This window comes from Mustelus asterias, chromosome 24, assembly GCF_964213995.1.
Source record: "Mustelus asterias chromosome 24, sMusAst1.hap1.1, whole genome shotgun sequence".
Taxonomy (NCBI): Eukaryota; Metazoa; Chordata; class Chondrichthyes; order Carcharhiniformes; family Triakidae; genus Mustelus; species Mustelus asterias.
Window position 1 is genome coordinate 56,610,520 of NC_135824.1, and position 27,839 is coordinate 56,638,358.

At 49.4% G+C, this 27,839-nt stretch overlaps 1 protein-coding gene across 4 annotated transcripts in view; it reads left to right on the plus strand.

Annotated features, from left to right (window-relative positions):
- klc3 (kinesin light chain 3) overlaps window positions 1-27,839 on the plus strand; it is a 98,397-nt gene that overhangs the window by 23,109 nt on the left and 47,449 nt on the right. For all 4 annotated transcript variants that reach the window (XM_078241743.1, XM_078241746.1, XM_078241747.1 and 1 more), the window contains 3 exons: window positions 8,449-8,676; window positions 13,200-13,272; window positions 18,178-18,403. In XM_078241743.1, coding sequence (XP_078097869.1) covers window positions 8,449-8,676; window positions 13,200-13,272; window positions 18,178-18,403 — 527 coding nt within the window. The remainder of the gene's footprint in view (window positions 1-8,448; window positions 8,677-13,199; window positions 13,273-18,177; window positions 18,404-27,839) is intronic.

Genomic DNA, 27,839 nt, shown 5'->3' on the forward strand with positions numbered 1-27,839 from the left:
CTCCAATCGATCTAAGTCCTATCATATATTAAGCTGATCTTTCTCTACACCCTAACTATAACTGCAACACTACATTCTGCACCCTTTCCTTTCCTTCTCTTTGAACGCTATGCTTTGTCTGTATAACGCGCAAGAAAACAATACTTTTCACTGTATACTAATACAGTGCGGCCCCGTTATAACGCGATGGTTGGGGTCCATAAAATGTTATCGTGAAAAAAGCGGGGTTGCGCTAAATCGGGGTCGTGCCAATTTCTTGCGGGGGAAAAAAGGGTCCAATGATTCATCGCGTTATATCCGAATTCGCGCTAAATCGGGGCGCGTAAAATCGGGGTTCCACTGTACATGTGACAATAATAAATCAAATCAAAATGGTTATCCAAGTCCCTTATCCCTGGAACTATTCTTGTGAGTCTTTCCATAAAATCATAGAATCCCTATAGGGCAGAAGGAGTCTGCACCAACTCTCTGACAGAGTATCTTAGCCACACCCTCTCCCCGCAACCTCACACATTTTCTGTTTGCGTTTCAGATTCCAGCATCCGCACTATTTTGCTTTTATTTCTCTCAGCAGGTTTTTTTCCCCAATAGTCCAATTTATGAACAATTATGTAGGAAAAAAACATTTAGACCTTCAAGACTGAGCAATGGGGGCAATTCTCTGACCTCGCCACCCGCTTGGTGCAGAGCACACTGACCCCGGCAAATAGCACGGCGCAGACCTAAAATATTGGTTCTGCGCCTGGTGCCAAATGGTTAGCAATTGCCCCAGCCCCTTTCTACTGCCGCAAACCAGATTGCGCCAGCGGATGAGCATGAGATTGACTGGATTTCAATCACATTAGTGAGTTTGGCATGCAATCATCCCCTTCCCAGAATGTCCCCACCCCTCTGGCAGGAGGTCACACTGGCGCGAATCAGTACTGTTAAGTTTATTTATTAGTCACAAGTAGACGTACATTCACACTGTAATGAAGTTACTGTGAAGATCCCCCAGTCGCCACACTCCGGTGCCTGTTCGGGTACACTGAGGGAGAATGTAACACGGCCAATGCAACCTAACCATCTGTGGACTGTGGGAGGAAACCGGAGCACCCGGAGGAAACCCACGCAGACATGGGGAGAACGTGCAAACTCCGCACAGACAGTGACCCAAACCAGGAATCGAACCCAGGTCCCTTGCGCTGTGAGGCAGCAATGCTAACCACTGTGACACCGTGCCACTAGTGAAGACCAGGAGCGATGGGTACGCAGGGTGAGATCGGAAGCCATTGCACATTCTCCTCGTGTCTGCGTGGGTTTCCTCCGGGTGCTCCGGTTTCCTCCCACAGTCCAAAGATGTGTGGGTTAGGTTGATTGGCCACGTTGAAAAAATTGCCCCTTAGAGTCCTGAGATGCGTAGGTTAGCGGGATTAGCGGGTAAATATGTGGGGGTAGGGTCTGGGTGGGATTGTGGTCGGTGCAGACTCGATGGGCTGAATGGCCTCCTTCTGCACTGTAGGGTTTCTATGATTTCTATGATTTCTATGAAGCTGTTGGTCGGGGCCATTGGCCAGGGACCCAGGTTCAATTCCGGCCTTGGGTGACTGTGTGGAGTTTGGCTGCGTGGGTTTCCTCCGGATTCCTCCCACGGTGCAAAGATGTGCAGATTAAGTTGATTGGCCATGTTCAATTGCCCCTTAGTGTCTCAAGGTGTGTATGGGCCCTGACAACATCCTGGCACTTGTATTGATGACTTCGGAATTAGCTGCACCCCTCGCCAATTTGTTCAAGTACAGCTACAACATTAGCATCCACCCAACAATGTGGAAATCTCCTCCGGTATGTTCCGTCTCCAAAAGGCTGTGCAAATCCAACCCTGCAAATTGCCAACTCATCAGTTTACTCTTGATCATTGTGGAGTGCTATGTTGACAATAATATTCTAGATTTACCTTATCAATATCATTTGCTTTATTGCGCAAAGTCACCTCTCAGATGCCTCATTTCCAGATAAGAACTCTTACCTCCCATTTTCCGTATCATTTTGATCTCTGGTATTAACCCCTGAACACGAAGGCTTTCGTTGTGATTTTGGGTACTTCTTGCTTTTGGTTGTAAACTTTGACTTCTTTTGCACTGATACGGGTGGCGTGGTTAGCACTGCTGCCTCACAGAGCCAGGGACCCGGGTGCGATTCCCGGCTGGGTCTGTGTGGAGTTTGCACATTCTCCCCGTGTCTGCGTGGGTTTCCTCCGGGTGCTCCGGTTTCCTCCCACAGTCCAAAGATGTGCAGGTTAGGTGAATTGGCCATGCTAAATTGCCCCATAGTGTCAGGGGGACTAGCTAGGTTAAATGCATGGGGTTACGGGGATAGGGCCTGGGTGGGATTATGGTCAGTGCAGACTCGATAGGCCGAATGGCCTCCTTCTGCACTGTAGGATTCTATTCTATTCTATGGCAATAATCAATATAACCTACAAATCTTTGGCCATGAAGGGGCAATTTAGCATGACCAATCCACTTACCCTGCACATCTTCGGTGTGTGGGAGGAAACCGGAGCACCCGGAGGAAACCCACGCAGACACGGGGAGAACGTGCAAACTCCACACAGTCACCCAAGGCCGGAATTAAACCCGGGTCCCTGGCCCTGTGAGGCAGCAGTGCTAACCACTGTGCCACCGTGTCGCCCTCGCTAATGTCTTAACATCCTTCCTGAAGTGCTGTGCCCAGAATTGGACACAATATTCCGGTTAAGGCCACATCAGTTCATCATCATTTCCTTGCTTATGTACTCTTTGCCTCGGTTTACGAATTGGATTTCATATGCGTTTCTAACCTCTTTCGTCTGAGGATCGTGGGATTATATTCATTGGAGTTTAGGAGGTTGAGGGGAGATCTGATAGAAACTTACAAGATAATGAACGGCTTAGATAGGATGGACGTAGGGAAGTTGTTTCCATTAACAGGGGAGACTAGGACGCGGGGGCACAGCCTTAGAATAAAAGGGAGTCACTTTAGAACAGAGATGAGGAGAAATTTCTTCAGCCAGAGAGTGGTGGGTCTGTGGAATTCATTGCCACAGAGGGCTGTGGAGGCCGAGACGTTGAGCGTCTTCAAGACAGAAATTGATAAATTCTTGATTTCTCGAGGAATTAAGGGCTATGGGGAGAGAGCGGGTAAATGGAGTTGAAATCAACCATGATTGAGTGGTGGAGTGGACTCGATGGGCCGAATGGCCTTACTTCCGCTCCTATGTCTTATGGTCTTATGGTCTTATGGTCTTTCCCTCACTGCCCCGCTCGCTTCAACAATTTTCTGCTCGTACACCTCCTTCTCTCTGTTCTTGCACTCCTTTCAGAATTAAACTCTGTCATTTACATTGCCTCCGCACATTTGTCATGAGCAAATGATGGGGTGAATTGATCAAGATATTCAGGGGAGCTGATAGGATTAACAGAGAGAAGTTATATCCACTGGTTTTGGGAAGTCTGAGACTAAAGGGGCAGAGAGTAAAAATCCGAGACAAACTTTTCAGGGGCGAATTAGAAAACACTTCCACACGCACAGGCCGGAATTTTCCCGGCACACCCACCCCGATTCCGGGGGTGGGCGAGGCTCGGAGAACGGCATTCTCTATCGGTCTCGGGCGGGATCGTGTGAAACTCGGGCGGATGTGCCGTCCATAGGATGGGAGAAATTTGGAATTCTCTTCCAGAAATGACAATTATTACTCCATCGATTGTAAATGTTAAAGCTCTGATAGATTTTTATTATTCAAAGATATTAAGGGATAGGGCACAAAGGTGGGTAAGTGGAGCTAGGTCGCAGATCAGGCATGATCTCATTGAATGGTGGGCCAGGCTTGATGGGCTGAATAGCCTTCTCCTGTTCTATGTTCCCCAGAACGCTTATTTTTCAAGGATCGTAACACATGTGGATTTTTCAAAAATGTAGATATGTAAAGCACGCCTTCATATAGATAAGAATCTTACAGTGCAGAAGGAGGCCATTTGGCCCATCGAGTCTGCACTGGCTGTCTCTGATGGAGCACCTTACTCAGACCCTATCCCCATAACCCGACATATTTACACCACTAATCCACCTAACCTACACATCTTTGGACACTAACGGCAATTTAGCATGGCCAATCCACCTAACCTGCACATCTTTGGACACTAAGGGACAATTTAGCATGGCCAATCCACCTAACCTGCACATCTTTGGACACTAACGGCAATTTAGCATGGCCAATCCACCTAACCTGCACATCTTTGGACACTAACGGCAATTTAGCATGGCTAATCCACCTAACCTACACATCTTTGGACACTAACGGCAATTTAGCATGGCTAATCCCCCTAACCTGCACATCTTTGGACACTAAGGGGCAATTTAGCATGGCCAATCCCCCTAACCTGCACATCTTTGGACACTAAGGGGCAATTTAGCATGGCCAATCCCCCTAACCTGCACATCTTTGGACACTAAGGGGCAATTTAGCATGGCCAATCCCCCTAACCTGCACATCTTTGGACACTAAGGGGCAATTTAGCATGGCCAATCCCCCTAACCTGCACATCTTTGGACACTAAGGGGCAATTTAGCATGGCCAATCCACCTAACCTACTCATCTTTGGACACTAAGGGACAATTTAGCATGGCCAATCCACCTAACCTGCACATCTTTGGACACTAAGGGGCAATTTAGCATGGCCAATCCCCCTAACCTGCACATCTTTGGACACTAAGGGGCAATTTAGCATGGCCAATCCCCCTAACCTACACATGTTTGGATACTAAGCAGCATTTTAGCATGGCCAATCCCCCTAACCTACACATGTTTGGATACTAAGCAGCATTTTAGCATGGCCAATCCCCCTAACCTCCACATGTTTGGATACTAAGCAGCATTTTAGCATGGCCATTGCCCCTCACCTAATATGTCTGGACACTAAGCGGCAATTTAACATGGCAAATCGACCTGGAAGCAAATTATGGGCTATGATTTCCAAATGGCATTTCCCCTGTATTCACTGAGCACATTCAGTGTTGCTCTGTTTCTACACAGTTGTCAGTTCCCCATACTCCCACCACGTACTCCTTCCTTTTCGTAGCTCATGTGCATCCAATCCAATTGGAGTGCATTTCTGGATTTTTCCTCCCCTATCATTCCTCCACAGGCCTATCCTTCCCTCTGCTGCAAAGGGGTTGTCGGAGTACCAGACCACCCACTCTAGTTGAATACTTCAATCCCAAAAAGCATCACTTGTGCCAACCCGCTGCGGGAGATGCAAACTAAACTTGTGGATTTGATGAATGGGTCCCTGACCTGTGAAGAAATCAAACTCCTTGAAGCAATGGGCAGGATTTTCCTGCCCTCCCTGGCGAGGGGATTGGAAGATTCGGCAAGCGCCCCCCGCCACCCCCCCTCCCCCCGAAATCCATCCTAATGTTTGGCTGAAGCATTTCACTAAATACGTTTAATTAAATATTTACTTATTAGTGTCACAAGTAGGCTTACATTTACACTGCAATGAAGTTACTGGGAAAATCCCCCAGTCGTCACACTCTGGCACCTATTCGGCTACACTGAGGGAGAATTTAGCACCTAACCAGCACGCCTTTCAGACTGTGGGAGGAAACCAGAACACCCGGAGGAAACCCACGCAGACACGGGGAGAACGTGCAGACTCCACACAGACAGTGACCCAAGTTGGGAATCGAACCCGGGCCCCTGGCGCTGTGAGGCAGCAGTGCTAACCACTGTGCCACCACGCCGCCCACCTAGCCAATACTCCCCATCCCTCGGTTGCAGAGACACCTTACCTCAGCAACTTGAAATCCTTTGTCGAAGGACTCTGGTGTTTAAAAACCTGACAGACGTCTGCAAGTGAAAACCTCACAGCACCTTCCACAAGTGAACGACTTTGCCCGTTTGCTTTCGAGGATCTCGAATCCAATCTTTAAATCCTACTCTTCGTTGACAGTTTGTCCCAGAATTGGTCTGTAGCCGAAAGGTTTTACAGAAAGGCAGACAGAAAAAGAGTGAAACGTTTTCCCCACACGTTGCTAAAATAATCAGATCGTTCGGTATTTGGCAAGAATGTGTCTTCACACTGTAACGCTGCAGTACCAATTATTGGATGGCTGGAGTTTCTCTGAGTCATGGAGACTCCAGTGCCTCCCCTTCTGCCGCTCAAAACTGCTTCATTTCTGTTTAACTCCACAGGCCCAACAGCCCTCAAATAGCATGGGTATTGTTCACTGGGCTAGTAATCCAGAGGCCCCAGGCTTCATGGGGGACGTGGGTTCAAATCCCAGCACGCCAGCTGGTGGAATTTCAGTTCAGTCAACAAAGATAGGGGCGGCACGGTGGCACAGTGGTTAGCTCTGCTGCCTCACAGCAACAGGGACCCGGGTTCGATACCGGCCTCGGGTTACTGTCTGTGTGTAGTTTGGATGTTCTCCCCGTGCTTTCCGTGGTGCGTTGGTTTCCTCCAGGTGCACCAGTTTTCTCTCTCAGTTCCAAAGATGTGCAGGTTAGGTGGATTGGCCATGGTAGATTGCCCCTTAGTGCCAAAGATGTGCAGGTTAGGTGGATTGGCCATGCTAAATTGCACCTTAGTGCCCAAAGATGTGCAGGTTAGGTGGATTGGCCATGCTAAATTGCCCCTTAGTGCCAAAGATGTGCAGGTTAGGTGGATTGGTCATGCTAAATTGCCCCTTAGTGCCAAAGATGTGCAGGTTAGGTGGATTGGCCGTGCTAAATTGCCCCTTAGTGCCCAAAGATGTGCAGGTTAGGTGGATTGGCCGTGCTAAATTGCCCCTTAGTGCCCAAAGATGTGCAGGTTAGGTGGATTGGTCATGCTAAATTGCCCCTTAGTGCCAAAGATGTGCAGGTTAGGTGGATTGGCCGTGCTAAATTGCACCTTAGTGCCCAAAGATGTGCAGGTTAGGTGGATTGGCCGTGCTAAATTGCCCCTTAGTGCCCAAAGATGTGCAGGTTAGGTGGATTGGCCATGCTAAATTGCCCCTTACTGTCAGGGGGATTAGCAGAGTAAATATGTGGGATTACGAGGATAGGGCCTGGGTGGGATTGTTGCCGATGCAGGCCTGATGGGCCGAATGGCCTCCTTCTGCACTGTAGGGATTCTAAGATTCTATAAAAATCTGGAATTGAAAGCTAGTCACAATAAGGGTGACCATGACAACTATCACCGATTCTGTAAAACAAACCCATCTGATTCACCAATGTCCTATAGGGAAGGAAATCGTAAGGGGAGGGGTTGGTGGCATGGTGGTATTGTCACTGGGCTAATAATCCAACGACCCAGAACAAGGTCTGGATTCGAATCCTGTCACGGCAGATGGTGAAATTTGAATTCACTAAAAATAAGGAATGAAACCATGGCTTGTTCTCAAAACTAATGCCCTGTAGGGAAGGAAATCTGCTGTCTTTACCCAGTCTGGCCTACACGTGGCTGCAGAGCCACAGCAATGTGGTTGACTCTGAACTGTCCTCTGAAATGGAGGGGGGAGGTAGGGATGGGCAATGAATGCTGGCCCAGCCGGCGACACTCACATACCTTAATATATATATTTATAATATACTTTTTAAATGTTGCTTGCAAATCCCAACTCCTGGACATGACCGACTCCAGAATTATATTGAATAGCACTTTGGCTCCTTAGCAGTTGCCACTTTAATGTTCTTTTCCTTTTTCAGAGAAGCAGGAAGTGGAGAAGCCATTGAAGTAAGTTCCCGGAGGAACTGGAGATATTCCATGGTAGCACAGTGGTTAGCACTGCTGCCTCACAGCGCCAGGGACCCAGGTTCAATTCCCAGCCTAGGGTCACTGTCTGTGCGGAGTCTGCACGTTCTCCCTGTGTCTGCGTGGGTTTCCTCCGGGTGCTCCGGTTACATCCCACAGTCCGAAAGATGTGCAGGTTAGGTGCATTGGCTAAATTGCCCCTTAGTGTCAGGGAGACTAGCTGGGGTAAATGCCTGGCGTTATCATAGAAACCCTACAGTACAGAAAGAGGCCATTCGGCCCACCGAGTCTGCACCGACCACAATCCCACCCAGGCCCTACCGCCATATCCCGACAGATTTACCCACTAATCCCTCTAACCTACGCATCTCAAGACGCTAAGGGCAATTTTTAGCATGGCCAATCAACCTAACCCGCACATCTTTGGACTGTGGGAGGAAACCGGAGCACCCGAAGGAAACCCACGCAGACACGAGGAGAATGTGCAAACTCCACACAGACAGTGACCCAAGCCGGGAATCGAACCCAGGTCCCTGGAGCTGTGAAGCAGCAGTGCTAACCTATGGGGATGAGGTCTGGGTGGGATTATGGTCGGTGCAGACTCGATGGGCCGAATGGCCTCCTTCTGCACGGTAGGGATTCTACGATTTGCGTGACTCACCTGCCCGTTTTTATTCTTCCCCCTGTGTTTCAGGTGGTGACCGCTCTGTCTACCCACCTCGGCATGGTGGAGGCGGAGAAGCAGAAGCTGCGAGCGCAGGTGCGGAGGCTGTGCCAGGAGAACCAGTGGCTGCGGGATGAGCTGGCGGGCACCCAGCAGAAGCTGCAGAAGAGCGAGCAGATGGTGGCCCAGCTGGAGGAGGAGAAGAAGCATCTGGAGTTCATGAACCAAATCAAAAAGTATGATGACGAGGAGGCAGCGGTACGTCAAAGAGCAGCATCACAATTGAGTATTTAGAGGCATGGTTCATAAGTTTGCAGATGGCACCAAGATTGGTGGCATAGTGGACAGTGAAGAAGGTTATCTAGGATTGCAACGGGATCTTGATCAATTGGGCCAGTGGGCTGACGAATGGCAGATGGAGTTTAATTTAGACAAATGCGAGGTGATGCATTTTGGTAGATTGAACCAGGGCAGGACTTACTCAGTTAATGGTAGGGTGTTGGGGAGAGTTACAGAACAAAGCGATCTAGGGGTACAGGTTCATAGCTCCTTGAAAGTGGAGTCACAGGTGGACAGAGTGGTGAAGAAGGCATTCGGCATGCTTGGTTTCATTGGTCAGAACATTGAATACAGGAGTTGGGACGTCTTGTTGAAGTTGCACAGGACATTGAACATAAGAACATAAGAAATAGGAGCAGGAGTAGGCCATCTAGCCCCTCGAGCCTGCCCCGCCATTCAATAAGATCATGGCTGATCTGACGTGGATCAGTACCACTTACCCGCCTGATCCCCATAACCCTTAATTCCCTTACCGATCAGGAATCCATCCATCCACGCTGTAAACATATTCAGCGAGGTAGCCTCCACCACCTCAGTGGGCAGAGAATTCCAGAGATTCACCACCCTCTGGGAGAAGAAGTTCCTCCTCAACTCTGTCTTAAACCGACCCCCCTTTATTTTGAGGCTGTGTCCTCTAGTTTTAACTTCCTTACTAAGTGGAAAGAATCTCTCCGCCTCCACCCTATCCAGCCTCCGCATTATCTTATAAGTCTCCATAAGATCCCCCCTCATCCTTCTAAACTCCAATGAGTACAAACCCAATCTCCTCAGCCTCTCCTCATAATCCAAACCCCTCATCTCCGGTATCAACCTGGTGAACCTTCTCTGCACTCCCTTCAATGCCAATATATCCTTCCTCATATAAGGGGACCAATACTGCACACAGTATTCCAGCTGCGGCCTCACCAATGCCCTGTACAGGTGCATCAAGACATCCCTGCTTTTATATTCTATCCCCCTCGCGATATAGGCCAACATCCCATTTGCCTTCTTGATCACCTGTTGTACCTGCAGACTGGGCTTTTGCGTCTCATGCACAAGGACCCCCAGGTCCCTTTGCACAGTAGCATGTTTTAATTTGTTTCCATTGAGATAGTAATCCCATTTGTTATTATTTCCTCCAAAGTGTATAACCTCGCATTTATCAACGTTATACTCCATTTGCCATATCCTCGCCCATTCACTCAGCCTGTCCAAATCTCTCTGCAGATCTTCTCCGTCCTCCACACGAGGTATGGCCACACTTGGAATATTGTGTACAGTTCTGGTCACCCTATTATAGAAAGGATATTGTTAAACTAGAAAGAGTGCAGAAAAGATTTACTAGGATGCTACCGGGACTTGATGGATTGAGTTATAAGGAGAGGCTGGATAGACTGGGACTTTTTTTCCTGGAGCGTAGGAGGCTGAGGGGTGATCTTATAGAGGTCTATAAAATAATGAAGGGTATAGATAAGCTAGTTAGATATTCAACCGGGGGCGATTCTCCCATCCCGCTGCCCTGGTTTTTTTAGCGCAGCGGGCCAGGCGATTCTAGCGGCGCCTGATATGCGCGATCCGTGCTGGGCATCCGGGTCTCAGCGCGTCTCCCAGCGCCGTATTTCCAGCGCTGTCAGCTCTACACCGGAAACTGGCACGGAGCTCCATAATGTGCACAGCCCTCAATTTACATATCATTTCAATGCCATTAGTAAGCCCAGGACTGGAATCTCCGGACCTGCTAACATCTCCCCCCCTACCCTACCAGGAGTATTTCACTCCAGCGGGGTTTACAGTAGCTCCCCACTTGCGGGCACCGGGAGACTGCCTCCTTGGCATTGGCACCTTGCCAGTGCCAACCTGGGCCCCCAAGGGCACCTTGGCACTGCCCACTGGGCATGGAGCAGTGCCAAAGGGGTGGAGCTTGATGGGGCAGGGCCTCTGGGAGCAATCAGTGGGGGTGGGGGGGGTCCCGCTGCTACTCTGCAGTCGGGATCGGTGGGGGAGGGTGGGAGGTCAGCGTTCGGGGCTGGCCATTGGGGTGGGGGCGGGCAGCCTGCTGGGAGGAGTTCGGGGCTGCGGGGCGGGGGCTGGTTTATGGTCGGGGGGGGGGGGGTGGAATTGGTGGCATGGGGAGGGGTGGGATCTGTGGGGGGTGGGAAGAGATCGAGGCGGGCCGGGGGGTGGGGGTTGGCGGGGTCAAGGCTGGACCCGGACATATTCATGGGGCCAGCGATCAGGCCGTGGGGAGGGGTGAGGGGGCCGGCGTTGCGGGGGTCACGGGACTGGCCAGCGATCGGGAGGCCGGCAGTGCAGGGCTACTGCGCACGCGCCGATCACGGCTCTGGCAGATCAGCACACGCGCTATGGCCCACTCAGCGCTATGCTGCCAGCCTCTTGGGCAGAAATAGGCCCCGCCCGCTGACCACCAGGATTTACTCCACATACTTTTCATGCAATTTGACACTTTGAATTTTTTTGGGAGAATCGCCCCCAACATCTCTTCCCAAACGGTAGGAGTGTCTAAAACCAGAGGGCATAGGTTAAAGGTGAGAGAGGAGAGATTCAAAAAGGTGCAGAGGGGCAATTTTATCACACAGACTTTGGTGCGTATATGGAACAAGCTGCCAGAGGTAGTAGTAGAGGCGGGTACAATTTTGTCTTTTAATAAGCATTTAGAGTTACATGGGTGAGATGGGTATAAAGGGACATGGGCCAAACGCGGGCAATTTGGACTAGCTTCGTGGTAAAAACTGGGCGGCACGGACAATTTGGGCTGAAGGGCCTGTTTCCATGCTGTAAACCTCTGTGACTCTAGAGTCATAGAGAAATACAGCACGGAACAGGCCCTTCGGCCCAACGCATCCATACTGGCCAGGTTTTCTAACTGAATTAGTCCCATTTGCCTGTCTTTGGCCCATATCCCTCCAAACCTTTCCTATCCATGTCCCTGTCCAATGTCTTTTAAATGTTGTAATTGTATTCGCCTCTTCCACCTCCTCTGGCAACTCATTCCATATACGTGCCACCCTGTGTGTGAAAAAGTTGCCCTGCAGATCCCTTTTAAATCTTTCCCCTCTCACCCTAAACCTATACCCCCTAGTTTTGGACTCCCCTACCCTGGGGAGAAGACCTTGGCTATTCACCTTATCTCTGCCCCTCATGATTTTATAAACCTCTATAAGGTCACCCCCTCATCCTCCTACGCTCCAGTTCTTCAACTGAAGGAAATTTGAAGGGGCTTTGGGCAGAGGAGTGGGACTAATTGGAGCTCTTTCAAGGAGCCAACACAGTTATGATGGGCTGAATGGTCACCACCTGTGCTATATGATTCGACCATTTTTTTTCTTTATTTCTTCCCTTTTTTCCTGGTGGCACAGTGGTTAGCACTGCTGATTCCCGGCTTGGGTGACTGTGTGGGGATCTGTATGTTCTCCCTGTGTCTGCGTGGGTTTCCTCCGGGTGCTCCGGTTTCTTCCGCAGTCCGAAAGACGTGCTGGTTAGGGTGCGCTGGCCATGCTAAATTCTCCCTCAGTGTACTCGAACAGGCACTGGAGTGTGGCGATTAGGGGATTTTCACAGTAACTTCATTGCAGTGTTAAAGTAAGCCTACTTGTCACACTAATATATCAGTGTCCAAAGATGTGCAGTTTAGGTGGATTAACCATGCTAAGTTGCCCCTTAGTGTCCAAAGATGTGCAGGTTAGGTGGATTGGCCGTGCTAAATTGTCCCTTCGTGTCCAAAGATGTGCAGGTTAGTTGGATTGGCCATGCTAAATTGTCCCTTCGTGTCCAAAGATGTGCGGGTTAGGTGGATTGGCCATGTTAAATTGCCCCTTAGTGTCCAAAGATGTGCAGGTTAGGTGGATTGGCCATGCTAAATTGTCCCTTAGTGTCCAAAGATGTGCAGGTTAGTTGGATTGGCCATGTTAAATTGCCCCTTAGTGTCCAAAGATGTGCAGGTTAGGTGGATTGGCCATGTTAAATTGCCCCTTAGTGTCCAAAGATGTGCAGGTTAGGTGGATTGGCCGTGCTAAATTGTCCCTTCGTGTCCAAAGATGTGCAGGTTAGTTGGATTGGCCATGCTAAATTGCTAGTGTCAGGGGGACTGGCAGGGTAAATATGTGGGGTTACGGGATAGGGCCTGGGTGGGATAGTTCTCGGTGGAGGCTCAATGGGCCAAATGGCTTCCTTCTGCACTGTAGGGATTCTATGATTCTCGGAGTGCTATAATCAAAGTGCACCGCTCCCTCCCGCGCGCGCCCCCCCCCCCCCCCCCCCCCCCCCCCGTTCCTGACAGTGGGGTGTTGAAAATCAAGCCTCCTTTATCAAGGGGTCACTTTCACAGCCACAAGATATCCCAAAAAACCTTACACTCAACGGAGGCACATTTTGAAGCATAGTCACTGTGGTAATGTATTCTCTCACGACTGTTCTTCCCGCTTCCCTTCTCTGTTTGACAGGAAGATAAAGTCAGTGAGTTCGAGAAGGGGCCACTGGATGACCTGTTCCCCAATGAGGATGAGCCGACTCAACGTACGTACCCTGCACGCCTTACGGGAGCTAACGTTTGCATTTCATTGCTTCCCTTTTGAAAGAAAATTCAGGTTCCACCTTCCCCCCCCCCCCCCCCCCCCCCGCCCCCCAAACTTGCGAGACGTGACTGAGCATACAAAACAAACCACCCATACTGGGAGATGATCCAGAAGGGTTTTTGTTTGGAAAAAATCCCAAAAAGTAAAAAGCAGGCAAGACTCTGCACCTGAAAGATGAAAAATGATCTGATAAAAGGAATGGAGACAACTGACAAACAAAGGGTGGGGATAATTGAAGGGTTCAGACTGAAACATGTTGCTGTTTGTTGTTTTATACAACGCTGGATACCTGGTTGGCTTTGGTAGGTGGAAGTTTACAGAGAGCTAGGTGGCTGTCTCATTTCACCTTCCTTTTTAGATTAAATAATTAATGTTTCCTCCTTCCTATCCTCCTTGAACAGTCTTCTCTGATCCAGTAATTCTTTTTGAAAAAACATGCCCTCAGGAATTTAGGGTGCCGCTTGTCAAGGCCACCCGCACTCCGAGCAGCGCTGCGAATGTTGCAGCAATTACTCACACATTATTATTTTGAACCACAGAATGCGAGCAGGCTTGTGCAGCAAGTCAAGGGTGGCAAGGCGGCGCAGTGGTCAGCGCTGCAGCCTCACAGTGCCAGAGACCCCACGTTCGACTCTGGCCTCGGGGGTGACTGTCTGTGCGGAGTTCCCCCCGTGTCTGCGTGGGTTTCCTCCGGGTGCTCCGGTTTCCTCCCACAGTCCGAAAGATGAGCAGGTTAGGTTGATTGGCCGTGCTAAATTGACCCTAGTGTCAGGGGGATTAGCAGGATAAATATGTGGGGTTACGGGAATAGGGCCTGGGTGGGGTTGTGGTCGGTGCAGACTCAATGGGCCGAATGGCCTCCTTCTGCACTGAAGGGATTCTATGATTCTAGTTAAGAAGGCAAACGGCATTTTGGCCTTTATTGCAAAAGGGTTGGAGTTTAAAAATGGGGAGGTTTTGTTGCAATTGTACAGGGGGTTGGTGAGGCCTCACCTGCAATACTGTATACAGCTTTGGTCCCCTTAGCTAAAAAAGGGTATAGTAACATTGGAGGCAGTCCAAAGAAGATTTACCAGGTTAACTCCTCGAGTTGTCCTATCAAGTGAGACTAAATGATCCGGGTCTGTATCCCTTGGAGTTTAGAAGAGTGAGGGGTGACCTTATTCAAATGTAGAAGATCCTGAGGGGGCTTGACAGGGTAGATGGTGAGATGGGTTCACGAGTGGGAGCGTCTCGAACAAGGGGACAGAGCTATAAGATAAAGGACCGGTCATTTAAAACTGAGGGGCATAGGAATTTCTTCTCACAGGGGGTGGTGAACCTCTGGGACTCTCTGCCCCAAAGGATGCTGGAGGCTGGATCATTAGAAGTACTTAAAGTGGAGGTGGATAAATATTTGATAGATCGAGGAATAGAGGGCTATGGGGAAATGGTACAGACAGTAACAACACCAGGTTAAAGTCCAACAGGTTTATTTGGTAGCAAATACCATTAGCTTTCGGAGCGCTGCTCCTTCGTCAGATGGAGTGGAAATCACGAAATGGTACAGAACAGGAATTGAGCAGCATAGATCAGCCATGTAGGGCAAGCTGGAAGGGCTTGGTAGCTGACTCCTGCTCCTATTTCTTGTGTTCCTGTGTTTAGTGGTTTGCCAAGTTATTTCATTAAGAGACAACTGCAAGTTAGTATACAAGTGTCACAAGCAATTAGGAAGGCAAATGGAATGTTGTTTATCGCAAGGGGAATGGAATATTAAAATAGAGAAGTTCTGCTGCAGTTGTACAGGGCGGCACGGTAGCACAGTGGTTAACACTGCTGCTTCACAGCGCCAGGGACCTGGGTCCGATTCCCGGCTCGGGTCACTGTCTGTGTGGAGTTTGCACATTCTCCTCGTGCCTGCGTGGGTTTCCTCCGGGTGCTCCGGTTTCCTCCCACAGTCCAAAGATGTGCGGGTTAAGTTGATTGGCCAGGCTATAAATTGCCCCTTAGAGTCCTGAGATGCGTAGGTTAGAGGGATTAGCGGGTAAAACATGTAGGGATAGGGGGGTAGGGCCTGGGTGGGATTGTGGTCGGTGCAGACTCGATGGGCCGAATGGCCTCCTTCTGCACTGTAGGGTTTCTATGATTACTGAGACCACATCTGGAGTACTGAGTCCAGTTTTGGGCCAGAATTGTATAATCATATATATAAACCCTACAGTGCAGAAGGAGGCCATTCGGCCCATCGAGTCTGCACCGACCACAATCCCACCCAGGCCCTACCCCCACATATTTTTACCCGCTAATCCCTCTAACCTACACATCCCAGGACTCTAAGGGGCAATTTTTAACCTGGCCAATCAACCTAACCCGCACATCTTTGGACTGTGGGAGGAAACCGGAGCACCCGGAGGAAACCCACGCAGACACGAGGAGAATGTGCAAACTCCACACAGACAGTGACCCGAGCCGGGAATCGAACCCGGGACCCTGGAGCTGTGAAGCAGCAGTGCTAACCACTGTGCTACCGTGCCGCCCGACCTATGTATCAAGCTTGGGCGTGAGCCCGATCTGGAAGCGTGTATATTTGTGTGAGAAGATGTCGGGTTCGAGTTGGAAGCGGCCCTGCTGACAATGGCGAAGCAAATTAAGATTAATTAAGCAGCAATTGACTGGAATTTTATGTTGCCCGTCTGCTGTTACGGTCGGCAGGCGGGCTGATAGGCCAGGCAGCCTTTATGTTTTAGCTGCAACCTCGATCCGGAACAGGATGAAATTCAGGGCTCAAAAAAAATTGACAAACGCGTCTAGGGACTGAGGCCTGTACTTGATTGTGCTGCTTACACACTTGAGGCAAAGTCTTTCTGCTGATTTTTTTTTTTGTACAGTTCCGCAGTCCCTTGAGACAACTCTCCTTGCGTTTTCTGAATATTCGAAGGAGGCCACACCTTTTTTTTCATTGTGCCAGGTGAAGCGATCTTGGGCGAACTTCTCCCAAGGACTCCCAAGTCAATATTTCCTCTAAGTGAAGTCGCTGAGTTATACAGGTCAGAAAGGGTCTCATGTTTGACCCCAGTCTGTGTTGAATTAACCAGTCTTAGTGGGAGCGGCTGCTGGGGTTGCTGGCTAGAGAATCTGGTGGTGGGTCACCTTGATCTGAGTGCCAGCATTTTGACCGAGCAACACTGAAGGAGCAGTGATTTATTTTAAGTCAGGGTGGTGGGTGAGGAGGCTTTCAGATAGTGGTGTTCCCAGATGCCAGCTGCCCTTGGTCTTCTAGGCAGTAGAAGTCGGAGGTTTGGAAGATATTGTCAAAGGAATCATGGTACGTTGCTGCAGTGCATCTTGTAGATGGTGTACACTGCTGCGTCAATGGTGGAGGTTGTTGAAGGAGGTAGTTGGGGTGCCAATCAAGCGGGGCTGCTTTGTCCCCGATGGCTTTGACCTTCATGAGTGTTGTTGGAGCCACACTCAATCAGGCAAGTGGAGAGTATTCCATCTCACTCCTGACTTGTACCTTGTGGACAGGCTTCGGGAAGTCAGCGGGTGAGTTACTCACCGCAAAGTTCCCAGCCTCTGACCTGCTCTTGTAGCCACACTGTTTATACTGGAGAGGTTTATGCTGGAGTTCAGACAAATGAAGGGGGGGGGGATTTCATAGGGTAGATGCAGGAAGGATACGCCCAATGAAGGGGGAGTCCAGAACTAGGGGTCACAGTCTGAGGATTCGGGGTAGACCATTTAGGACGGAGGTGAGGAGACATTTCTTCACCCAAAGAGTGGTGAGCCAGTGGAATTCATTACCACAGGAAGGAGTTGATGCCAAAACATTGAATGTATTCAAGAGGCGGCTGGATATAGCACTTGGGGTGAACGGGATCGAAGGTTATGGGGAGAAAGCAGGATTAGGCTATTGAGTTGGACGATCAGCCATGATCGTGATGAATGGCAGAGCAGGCTCGAAGGGCCAAATGGCTCCTATCTCCTATGTTTCTATGTTAGGACTGTTTTCCTTAAGAAGTTTGAGAGGAGATCTCACAGAGGTGTTCAGAATCATGAAGGGTCTCCACAGAGTATAGAGGGAGAAACTGTTCCCACTCATGGAAGGATGGAGACAGAGAGGGCACGGATTTAAAGAAAGAAGCAAAAGTGATGTGAGGAGAAACTCTCTCTTTTAGCGAGAGGTCGGGTTTGGAATGCAATGCCCAAGAGTGTGGTGGAGGCTGGTTCAATTTAAGCATTCAATAGGGAATTGGGTAGTTATCTGAGAAGGAAGAATGTGTAGGGCTACGGGGAGAAGGCAGGAGAATGGAACTAGGTGAATTGCGCATTCATGGAGCTGGTGCAGACGTGATGGGCCCAATGGCCTCCTCCCATGCTGTAATGATTGTGTGACGTGGCTGTTGAGTTAAATTCCAGTTAATAGTCAATTTAGACTGAGGACCTCGGCTTTGGCAGTGACTGAATCCTCTGTCGATACTTGTTGCCATGATGTGGAGTTGCCAGCGTTGGACTGGGGTAGACACAGTAAGTAGTCTCACAACACCAAGGTTAAAGTCCAACAGGTTTATTTGGTAGCACGAGCTTTCGGAGCGCCGCTCCTTCATCACCTGATGAAGGGGCAGTGCTCCGAAAGCTCGTGCTACCAAATAAACCTGTTGGACTTTAACCTGGCGTTGCGAGACTACTTACGATACTTGTTGCCTCAGCTCAGTTAGGCCTCCTTGGAAGAGGTAAGTGAGGGCCGTGAGCGCAAGTCATTGTGGGGAGGGAAGACGGTTTGGAGTAGGAAGTAGTGTTTATCGAGAGAGAGAGAGAGGGGACGCTGAGCGCGCGAGTGATTGATTTCTCTCCTTGTGTGTTGCAGTACACCAACCGCACAGCAGCGCAGCAGCTGCAGCCCAGCAGGGCGGCTACGAGATCCCTGCACGACTGCGGACCCTGCACAACCTGGTCATACAGTATGCTTCACAAGGCCGCTATGAAGTGGCTGTCCCCCTCTGTAAACAAGCACTGGAGGACCTGGAGAAAACGTCAGGCCACAACCACCCTGATGTAGCCACCATGCTAAATATTCTTGCCTTGGTCTACAGGTATGGCCCCTTCATTGCTCCAGAGCCACAGGCTTGCTTAACACTCCGACTGTCGGGACAATAGGACTGGTCACTTAGGTCAATGGGCCTGACTTATTTATTATAAAGTTTATTTAAGTTTTAAGTTTATTTATTTATTAGTCACAAGTAAGGCTAACATTAACACTGCAGTGAAGTTACTGTGAAATTCCCCTGTTACAAAGGCAAAATACTGCGGATGTTGGAATCGGAAATTGAAACAGAAAATGCTGGAAAATCTCAGCAGGTCTGACATCATCTGTGGAGAAGGAATAGTGGCGTTTGCTACCAAATAAACCTGTTGGACTTTAACCTGGTGTTGTCAGACTTCTTACTGAGAAGGAATAGAGCCAATGTTTCGACTCTAGAAACGCTAAAATCGTGGAACCCCTAACAGTGCAGAAGAAGGCCATTTGGCCCATCGAGTCTGCACTGACCACAATTCCCTAGGGGCAGGGGCAATTTAGCATGGCCAATCCACCTAAACCTGCACATCTTTGGACACTAAGGGGCAATTTAGCATGGCCAATCCACCTAAACCTGCACATCTTTGGACACTAAGGGGCAATTTAGCATGGCCAATCCACCTAACCGGCACATCTTTGGACACTAAGGGGCAATTTAGCATGGCCAATCCACCTAACCGGCACATCTTTGGACACTAAGGGGCAATTTAACATGGCCAATCCACCTAACCTGTATATCTTTGGACACGAAGGGGCAATTTAGCATGGCCAATCCACCTAAACCTGCACATCTTTGGACACTAAGGGGCAATTTAGCATGGCCAATCCACCTAACCGGCACATCTTTGGACACTAAGGGGCAATTTAGCATGGCCAATCCACCTAACCGGCACATCTTTGGACACTAAGGGGCAATTTAACATGGCCAATCCACCTAACCTGTATATCTTTGGACACGAAGGGGCAATTTAGCATGGCCAATCCACCTAACCCGCACATCTTTGGACTGTGGGAGAAAACCGGAGCACCCAGAGGAAACCCACCTGGACACGAGGAGAACGTGCCGACTCCGCACAGACAGTCACCCAAGGACGGGATTGAACCCGAGTCCCTGACACTGTGAGGCAGCAGTGCTCTATTCTCTCTCCACAGATTGTCAGACCTGCTGAGATTTTACAGCATTTGCTGTTGTTGTACCTTATTGTCCTCGGGGTGGGGGAGGAGGGGTTGGGGGGAATCGTCAATAGATCTCTCCCCATGAGGCTTGTAGAGTACGAGCTCCTCGATTGGGCAATCGGAGGCTTGCACAATAGGGAAGGTACAGCTGTGGTGGGTGGGAGGTGGGAGGGAAGGTGGGGGGAGGGGGGGGGCGCGGTGTTGTTAAAACCAGCTGGCTCCACTCAAGCCAGAAGTCTAAGGAGTCCGAGGCTTGACCTGCACTCTGTAACAGCCAAGAGGCACTTTATAAATAAAGGTGACTGGAGCCTGGCCACGGCGAGATTATTATACTTATTACATCAGCTTGCACCTTGTGTGATCCTCTTAGTCAAAACATCAACTTGCTTTTTTGTTGTTCTGACCATTTCATACAAGCACGGAGGTTGCAGGGATATGAGTTTCTGCCTCTCTGTCTTTATTGAGTTACCGGTACATTTTCGCTGTTGCGGTGTACTCTTTTTAAAATAATTTCCTCAAACAAAATTTTCTGTTGAGTATTTCTTTAAATTGCCCACCTAATAACAGGTGTGCTGAATTTTTATTTAAAAACACAACATTTATAATAGAAAAATTATGTGTCAGCACCTAGAGCCGGGGAGTGCGACAGTATTTACAGTAGAATCTCCAGAGTGTGTTAGTATTTACAGTGTCCCCGGGGAGAGTGTCAGTATTTACAGAGGGTCCCCGGGGAGTGTGTTAGTATTTACAGTGTCCCCGGGGAGTGTGTCAGTATTTACAGGGGCTCCTTGGGAGAGTGTCAGTATTTACAGAGGGTCCCTGGGGAGTGTGTCAGTATTTACAGTGTCCCCGGGGAGAGTGTCAGTATTTACAGAGGGTCCCCGGGGAGTGTGTTAGTATTTACAGGGGGTCCCGGGGAGTGTGTCAGTATTTACAGGGGCTCCTTGGGAGAGTGTCAGTATTTACAGAGGGTCCCTGGGGAGTGTGTCAGTATTTACAGTGTCCCCGGGGAGAGTGTCAGTATTTACAGAGGGTCCCCGGGGAGTGTGTTAGTATTTACAGGGGGTCCCCGGGGAGAGTGTCAGTATTTACAGTGGGTCCCCGGGGAGTGTGTTAGTATTTACAGTGTCCCCGGGGAGTGTGTCAGTATTTACAGGGGCTCCTTGGGAGAGTGTCAGTATTTACAGAGGGTCCCTGGGGAGTGTGTCAGTATTTACAGTGTCCCCGGGGAGAGTGTCAGTATTTACAGAGGGTCCCCGGGGAGTGTGTTAGTATTTACAGGGGGTCCCGGGGAGTGTGTCAGTATTTACAGGGGCTCCTTGGGAGAGTGTCAGTATTTACAGAGGGTCCCTGGGGAGTGTGTCAGTATTTACAGTGTCCCCGGGGAGAGTGTCAGTATTTACAGAGGGTCCCCGGGGAGTGTGTTAGTATTTACAGGGGGTCCCCGGGGAGAGTGTCAGTATTTACAGTGGGTCCCTGGGGAGTGTGTCAGTATTTACAGTGTCCCCGGGGAGAGTGTCAGTATTTACAGTGTCCTGGGGAGAGTGTCAGTATTTACAGAGGGTCCCCGGGGAGAGTGTCAGTATTTACAGTGTCCCCGGGGAGAGTGTCAGTATTTACAGAGGGTCCCCGGGGAGTGTGTTAGTATTTACAGGGGGTCCCCGGGGAGAGTGTCAGTATTTACAGTGGGTCCCTGGGGAGTGTGTCAGTATTTACAGAGGGTCCCCGGGGAGTGTGTTAGTATTTATAGTGTCCCCGGGGAGAGTGTCAGTATTTACAGGGATCCCTGGGGAGTGTGTATTTTGGAAGAAATAATGTAGGGAGGAGTTATACAATAAATGGCAGAGTCATCAGGAGTATTGAAACACAGAGGGACCTAGGTGTGCAAGTCCACAAATCCTTGAAGGTGGCAACACAGGTGGAGAAGGTGGTGAAGAAGGCATATGGTATGCTTGCCTTTATAGGACGGGGTATAGAGTATAAAAGCTGGAGTCTGATGATGCAGCTGTATAGAACGCTGGTTAGGCCACATTTGGAGTACTGCGTCCAGTTCTGGTCGCCGCACTACCAGAAGGACGTGGAGGCATTGGAGAGAGTGCAGAGAAGGTTTACCAGGATGTTGCCTGGTATGGAGGGTCTTAGCTATGAAGAGAGATTGGGTAGACTGGGGTTGTTCTCCTTGGAAAGACGGAGAATGAGGGGAGATCTAATAGAGGTGTACAAGATTATGAAGGGTATAGATAGGGTGAACAGTGGGAAGCTTTTTCCCAGGTCGGAGGTGACGATCACGAGGGGTCACGGGCTCAAGCTGAGAGGGGCGAAGTATAACTCAGATATCAGAGGGACGTTTTTTACACAGAGGGTGGTGGGGGCCTGGAATGCGCTGCCAAGTAGGGTGGTGGAGGCAGGCACGCTGACATCGTTTAAGACTTACCTGGATAGCCACATGAGCAGCCTGGGAATGGAGGGATACAAACGATTGGTCTAGTTGGACCAAGGAGCGGCACAGGCTTGGAGGGCCGAAGGGCCTGTTTCCTGTGCTGTACTGTTCTTTGTTCTTTGTTTATTTACAGAGGGTCCCCGGGGAGTGTGTTAGTATTTACAGTGTCCCCGGGGAGTGTGTCAGTATTTACAGGGGCTCCTTGGAAGAGTGTCAGTATTTACAGAGGGTCCCTGGGGAGTGTGTCAGTATTTACAGTGTCCCCGGGGAGAGTGTCAGTATTTACAGAGGGTCCCTGGGGAGTGTGTTAGTAATTACAGGGGGTCCCTGGGGGTGCGTCAGTATTTACAGGGGGTCCCCGGGGAGTGTGTCAGTATTTGCAGGGTGTCCCCGGGGAGTGTGTCAGTATTTGCAGGGGATCCCTGGGGAGTGTGTCAGTATTTACAGGGTGTCCCTGGGGAGTGTGTCAGTATTTACAGGGGATCCCGGGGAGTGTGTCAGTATTTACAGGGGATCCCGGGGAGTGTGTCAGTATTTACAGGGGCTCCTTGGGAGTGTGTCAGTATTTACAGGGGGGTCCCCGGGGAGTGTGTCAGTATTTACAGGGGGGTCCCCGGGGAATGTGTCAGTATTTGCAGGGGGTCCCCGGGGAGTGTGTCACTATTTACAGGGGATCCCTGGGGAGTATGTCAGTATTTACAGGGTGTCCCCGGGGAGTGTGTCAGTATTTACAGAGTGTCCCCAGGGAATGTGTCATTCATTGCGGGGGGTTCCCGGGTAGTGTGTCAGTATTTAGAAGGGGTTCCTGGGGAGTGTGTCAGCATTTACAGGGGGTCCTTGGGAGTGTGTCAGTATTTAGAAGGGGTTCCCGGGGAGTATGTCAGTATTTGCAGGGGGTCCCTGGGGAGTGTGTCAGTATTTAGAAGGGGTTCCCGGGGAGTATGTCAGTATTTGCAGGGGGTCCCTGGGGAGTGTGTCAGTATTTGCAGGGGGTACCTGGGGAGTGTGTCAGTATTTGCAGGGGGTCCCTGGGGAGTGTGTCAATATTTGCAGGGGGTCCCTGGGGAGTGTGTCAGTATTTGCAGAGGATCCCGGGGAGTGTGTCAGTATTTACAGGGGGTCCCTGGGGAGTGTGTCAGTATTGACAGCGGGTCCCTGGGGAGTGTGTCAGTATTTACAGGGGGTCCCTGGGTAGTGTGTCAGTATTTACAGGGGCTCCTTGGGAGTGTGTCAGTATTTACAGGGGGGTCCCCAGGGAGTGTGTCAGTATTTACAGGGGGTCCCTGGGTAGTGTGTCAGTATTTACAGGGGCTCCTTGGGAGTGTGTCAGTATTTACAGGGGGGTCCCCGGGGAGTGTGTCAGTATTTACAGGGGGTCCCTGGGGAGTGTGTCAGTATTTACAGGGGGTCCCTGGGGAGCATGTCAGCAGTTGCTGGGGGTCCCTGGGAGAATATCAGTACTTGTACGAGAATCGACCCTGGAGCTCGTAGCTCGTTGAAACTGTGCTTCTTTTCCTATTGTCATAGCTTGTGGTCTTCAGGACTTAACCTTCCTTGTACTACTTGAAAACCTGTTTAAATTATGTAGTAAGTTGTCCTTTCATTTGAAGACAGTTTAGGGCTCGTCCTCTCTTCTTGCAGCAGGTAAACGCTGTGCCTGCAATGAGTTCCCTTTCCAATAACCAGTCATTAAAGGTAACAGAATAGCTCCTTTCCACACAAGGCAAATACCAATTGGGCTGTCCATCCAGGCACTCTGGCCTCCATCTCAATGTAAAATGCTGGCATTAGAGTTGATTAAAAAGAAACTAAAATACAGATACCGGTAAACGGTTAAATCCAACTTGCAGTTCCGATGTAAGTTATCAACCTGAAACGTTAACTCTGTTCCTCACTCCATGGATGCTGCCAGACCCGCCGACCGTTTCCAACATTTTTCTGCTTTTAAATTCAGACCTCAAGCAGCAGCTGCAGTGTCTTACTTTTTGTTAAAGTACTCCCATCGCTAGATGCATAATTATAGTAAGATTACACCTTGGTTCAGGACGCTGAATAATTGGGAGATCTTAGTCCCACGCCTTGAGTCTTCCTTTTGCTGTGAACTTGTGTCCAAATCGCAAACATCTGAGCAAAAGAATCAGTATTATTCTTTCATTTCCCTCAAACATCTGAAAATTGGGTCTTCTCCAGGTGAATGTTTGCAGCAGATTAACTATATTTAGTTCTCTAAGAGGATCCTGAGCACCTAAAGGCATTAATGCTGTTGAGGGGTTTACAGAGGTCATCAGGATTTTAACAGGCTTTCCTTTGTCCCAGAATTGGATTAATGCTTTTCAGATCACTCAGACTCATTTGGTGTAAAGATGATTGTTTTCCTTGACGTTATCATAGGAGCGGCACAGTGGGTTAGCACTGCTGCCTCACAGCGTCAGGGATCTGGGTTCGATTCCAGCCAGGGTCACTGTCTGTGCGGAGTCTGCGCGTTCCCCCCTGTGCCTACGTGGGTTTCCTCCGGGTGCTCCAGTTTCCTCCCACTGTGCAAAGATGTGCACATATTTGGTTTGATCTAAAAAGAGGGCAAAGATGTGCACATTAGGTGGATCGGCCATGATCAATTGCCCCTTAATGTCCCAAGATGTGTAGGTTAGGGGAGGCAATGGTCTCATGGTATTATCGGCTAGACTTTTAATCTAGAAACTCAGCTAATGTTCTGTGGACCCGGGTTCGAATCCCGCCACGGCAGATGGCGGAATTTAAATTCAGTAAAAAAAATCTGGAATTAAGAATCTACTGATGACCATGAAACCATTGTCGATTGTCTTAAAAGTTAAAGTCTTAAAGTTTATTTATTAGTCACAAGTAAGGTTTACATTAACACTGTAATGAAGTTACTGTGAAAATCCCCTAGTCGCCACACTCCAGAACCTGTTCGGGTACACTGAGGGAGAATTTAGCATGGCCAATGCAACAAAGCCAGCACATCTTTGGACTGCGGGAGGAAACCGGAGCACCCAGAGGAACCCCACGCAGACACGGGGAGAATGTGCAAACTCCACCCAGACAGTGACCCGAGGTTGGGAATCGTATCTGTCCCTGGCGCTGTGAGGCAGCAGCGCTAACCACTAAAAACCCATCTGGTTCACTAACGTCCTTTAGAGAACGAAATTTACCGTCCTTATCTCGTTTGGCCTACCTGTGACTCCAAAGCCACAGAAATGTGTTCGAGAGTAGACTCTGGTCGACTCTGTGTGCTCCCTCTCTCGGGACAACCGGCCGCAAATGTAGCCATGGTAGAGGGGCAGACAGTCAGGGGGTCGGAGGGCCCCCTCAATCGCCCACTGGCTGAACTTATTAACCAACCCAGTGTCCCAGCAGTCCCCCTTGGTATTCTTTTGTGTATCAAATAAACTAATGGACTGATGAACGCCTCCGATTATTTTAGAACAGGTACACTGGCCAGTTTAAGGATATCAAATCCTCAACTTTGGCATTATTAGCACAATGCTCCAACCATCCAAGCTAACTAGCTGTCACCAGTCTGTTTTTATACCCTTGAGTAAGTCAAATAAAGAATTAAACCAATTAAAGTAAAGACCCAACCCTTGAAGGGAATGTCTCTTTATACTCTCTAACCAATAAAAATAAACAAATTAACTAATAAACAAGTTAGCTGCCTCTTAAAGGGGCAGTCTCTCTTTATATGTGCTCTGGATACTTGATCAGTCAACAACCTCCACCTGTTTATCCTTAACCTTCGCAATAGAATTAATATAACATTAAATGACCAGTGGAATTCTGTAAGGATTAGAACTGGGGCCTCAACTATATAAGAACATAAGAAATAGGAGCAGGAGTAGGCCATCTAGCCCCTCGGGCCTGCCCCGCCATTCAACAAGATCATGGCTGATCTGAAGCGAATCAGTTCCACTTACCCGCCTGCTCCCCATACCCTATAATTCCCTTATCGATCAGAAATCTATCTACCCGTGATTTAAAGATATTCAACGAGGTAGCCTCCACCACTTCAAAGGGCAGAGAATTCCAGAGATTCACTACCCTCTGAGAGAAGAAGTTCTCTCATATATAAGTTCTCTCATAAGTTCTCTCAAAAATACAATTTATAATAATGATTTAGACAGAGAGTATTGTATCTAATTTTTCTGATGATACAAAACAAGGGACAGTGGTTAGCACTGCTGCCTCACAGCACCAGGGACCCAGGTTCGATTGCCAGATCGGGTCATTGTCTGTGTGGAGTTTGCATGTTCTCCCCATGTCTGCATGGGTTTCCTCCGGGTGCCCCGGTTTCCTCCCACAGTCCGAAACATGTGCTGGTTAGGGTGCATTGGCCGTGCTAAATTCTCCCTCAGTAAACCCAAACAGGCGCCGGAGTGTGGCGACGAGGGGATTCTCACAGTAACTTCATTGCACTGTTAATGTAAGCCTTACTTGTGAAACTAATTTTAAAAATAAACTAAATAAAGAAAAAATAAATAAAGGTGGGAATAGAAGCTGTGAGGAGGACACAAAGAGGCTGAAAAGAGGAAGGGTAGAAGAGAAAAATGTGCTTCTCCACAAGGAAAATGAGAGAGTTTCATTCCAGCAAGCAGCCCCACATCGCGCATCTTTTCTGTTTTATTACTTTTTCCCTACTCTTTAGATTTTTATTTCCTATCTGCCTCTTCCTTTCCCCCACAACCTAACCCCACATTGTATTTCATCTCCAGGACCAGAGCGTGGGTATGTGAGCGACTTGCTGCTTAGGAAAAGGTTAGAACAAGGTCTCTTCTTCCCGGTGACTGGAATTATCAGGTTCCTCCACCAACCCCCCTCCCCCCCCCCCGCTCAATCCCAAAGTTCACCATTTGGTGTGCATGATATAAACAGGGGGTACAGGAGATGGAACCGGGCTAAAACGTTAATTCTCGATTTGGCTCCAGACTCCTACACCACAGTGAGTGTTCATCTCTGGCAGCAGGCTGAAGAATTATCATAGAATAGCGGGCGGCGCGGTGGCACAGCGGTTAGCACTGCTGCCTCACAGCTCCAAGGACCTGGGTTCAATTCCCGGCTTGGGTTACTGACTCTGTGGAGTTTGTTCATTCTCCCCGTGTCTGTGTGGGTTTCCTCCAGGTGCCCCGGTTTCCCCGTGTCTGCGTGGGTTTCCTCGGGGTGCTCCAGTTTCCTCCCACACTCCAAAGATGTGTGGGTTAGGCTGATTGGCCATGCTAAATTGCCCCTTACTGTCCCGGGATGCTTAGTTTAGAGGGAGTAGCAGGGTAAATATAAAGTAGCAGGGGTTGTGGGGATAGGGCCTGGGTGGGATTGATGGGCTCGATGGGCTGACCATTCGAGTCTGCAACAACCACAATATCCTACCAAGGCCCTATCCCCGTGACCCCACATATTTACCCAGCTCATCCCCCTGACACGAGGGTCAATTTAGCACGGCCAACCAACCTAACCCGCACATCTTTGGACTGTGGGAGGAAACATTAAGGGGCAATTTAGCATGGCCAATCCACCTTAACTGCACATCCTTCGGATCGTAGGAGGAAACCGGAGGAAATCCACGCAGACTCGGGAAGAACGTGCAGACTCCTCAGACAGTGTCTCAAGGCCGGAATTGAAGCCCGGGTCCCTGGTTCTGTGAGGCAGCAGTGCTAACCACTGTGCCATCGTGCCTTATTGCTGGGCAGAACTCCTGGAGTTCCCTACCTAATGATATCGTGAGACCATCTTTGCAATGCAGACACCCGCAAGTCAAGATGTCACCCAGCATCATCTTTTCATACTGAGAGGGGGGAAAAGTTTAGACAGGGAATTCCAGAGCTCG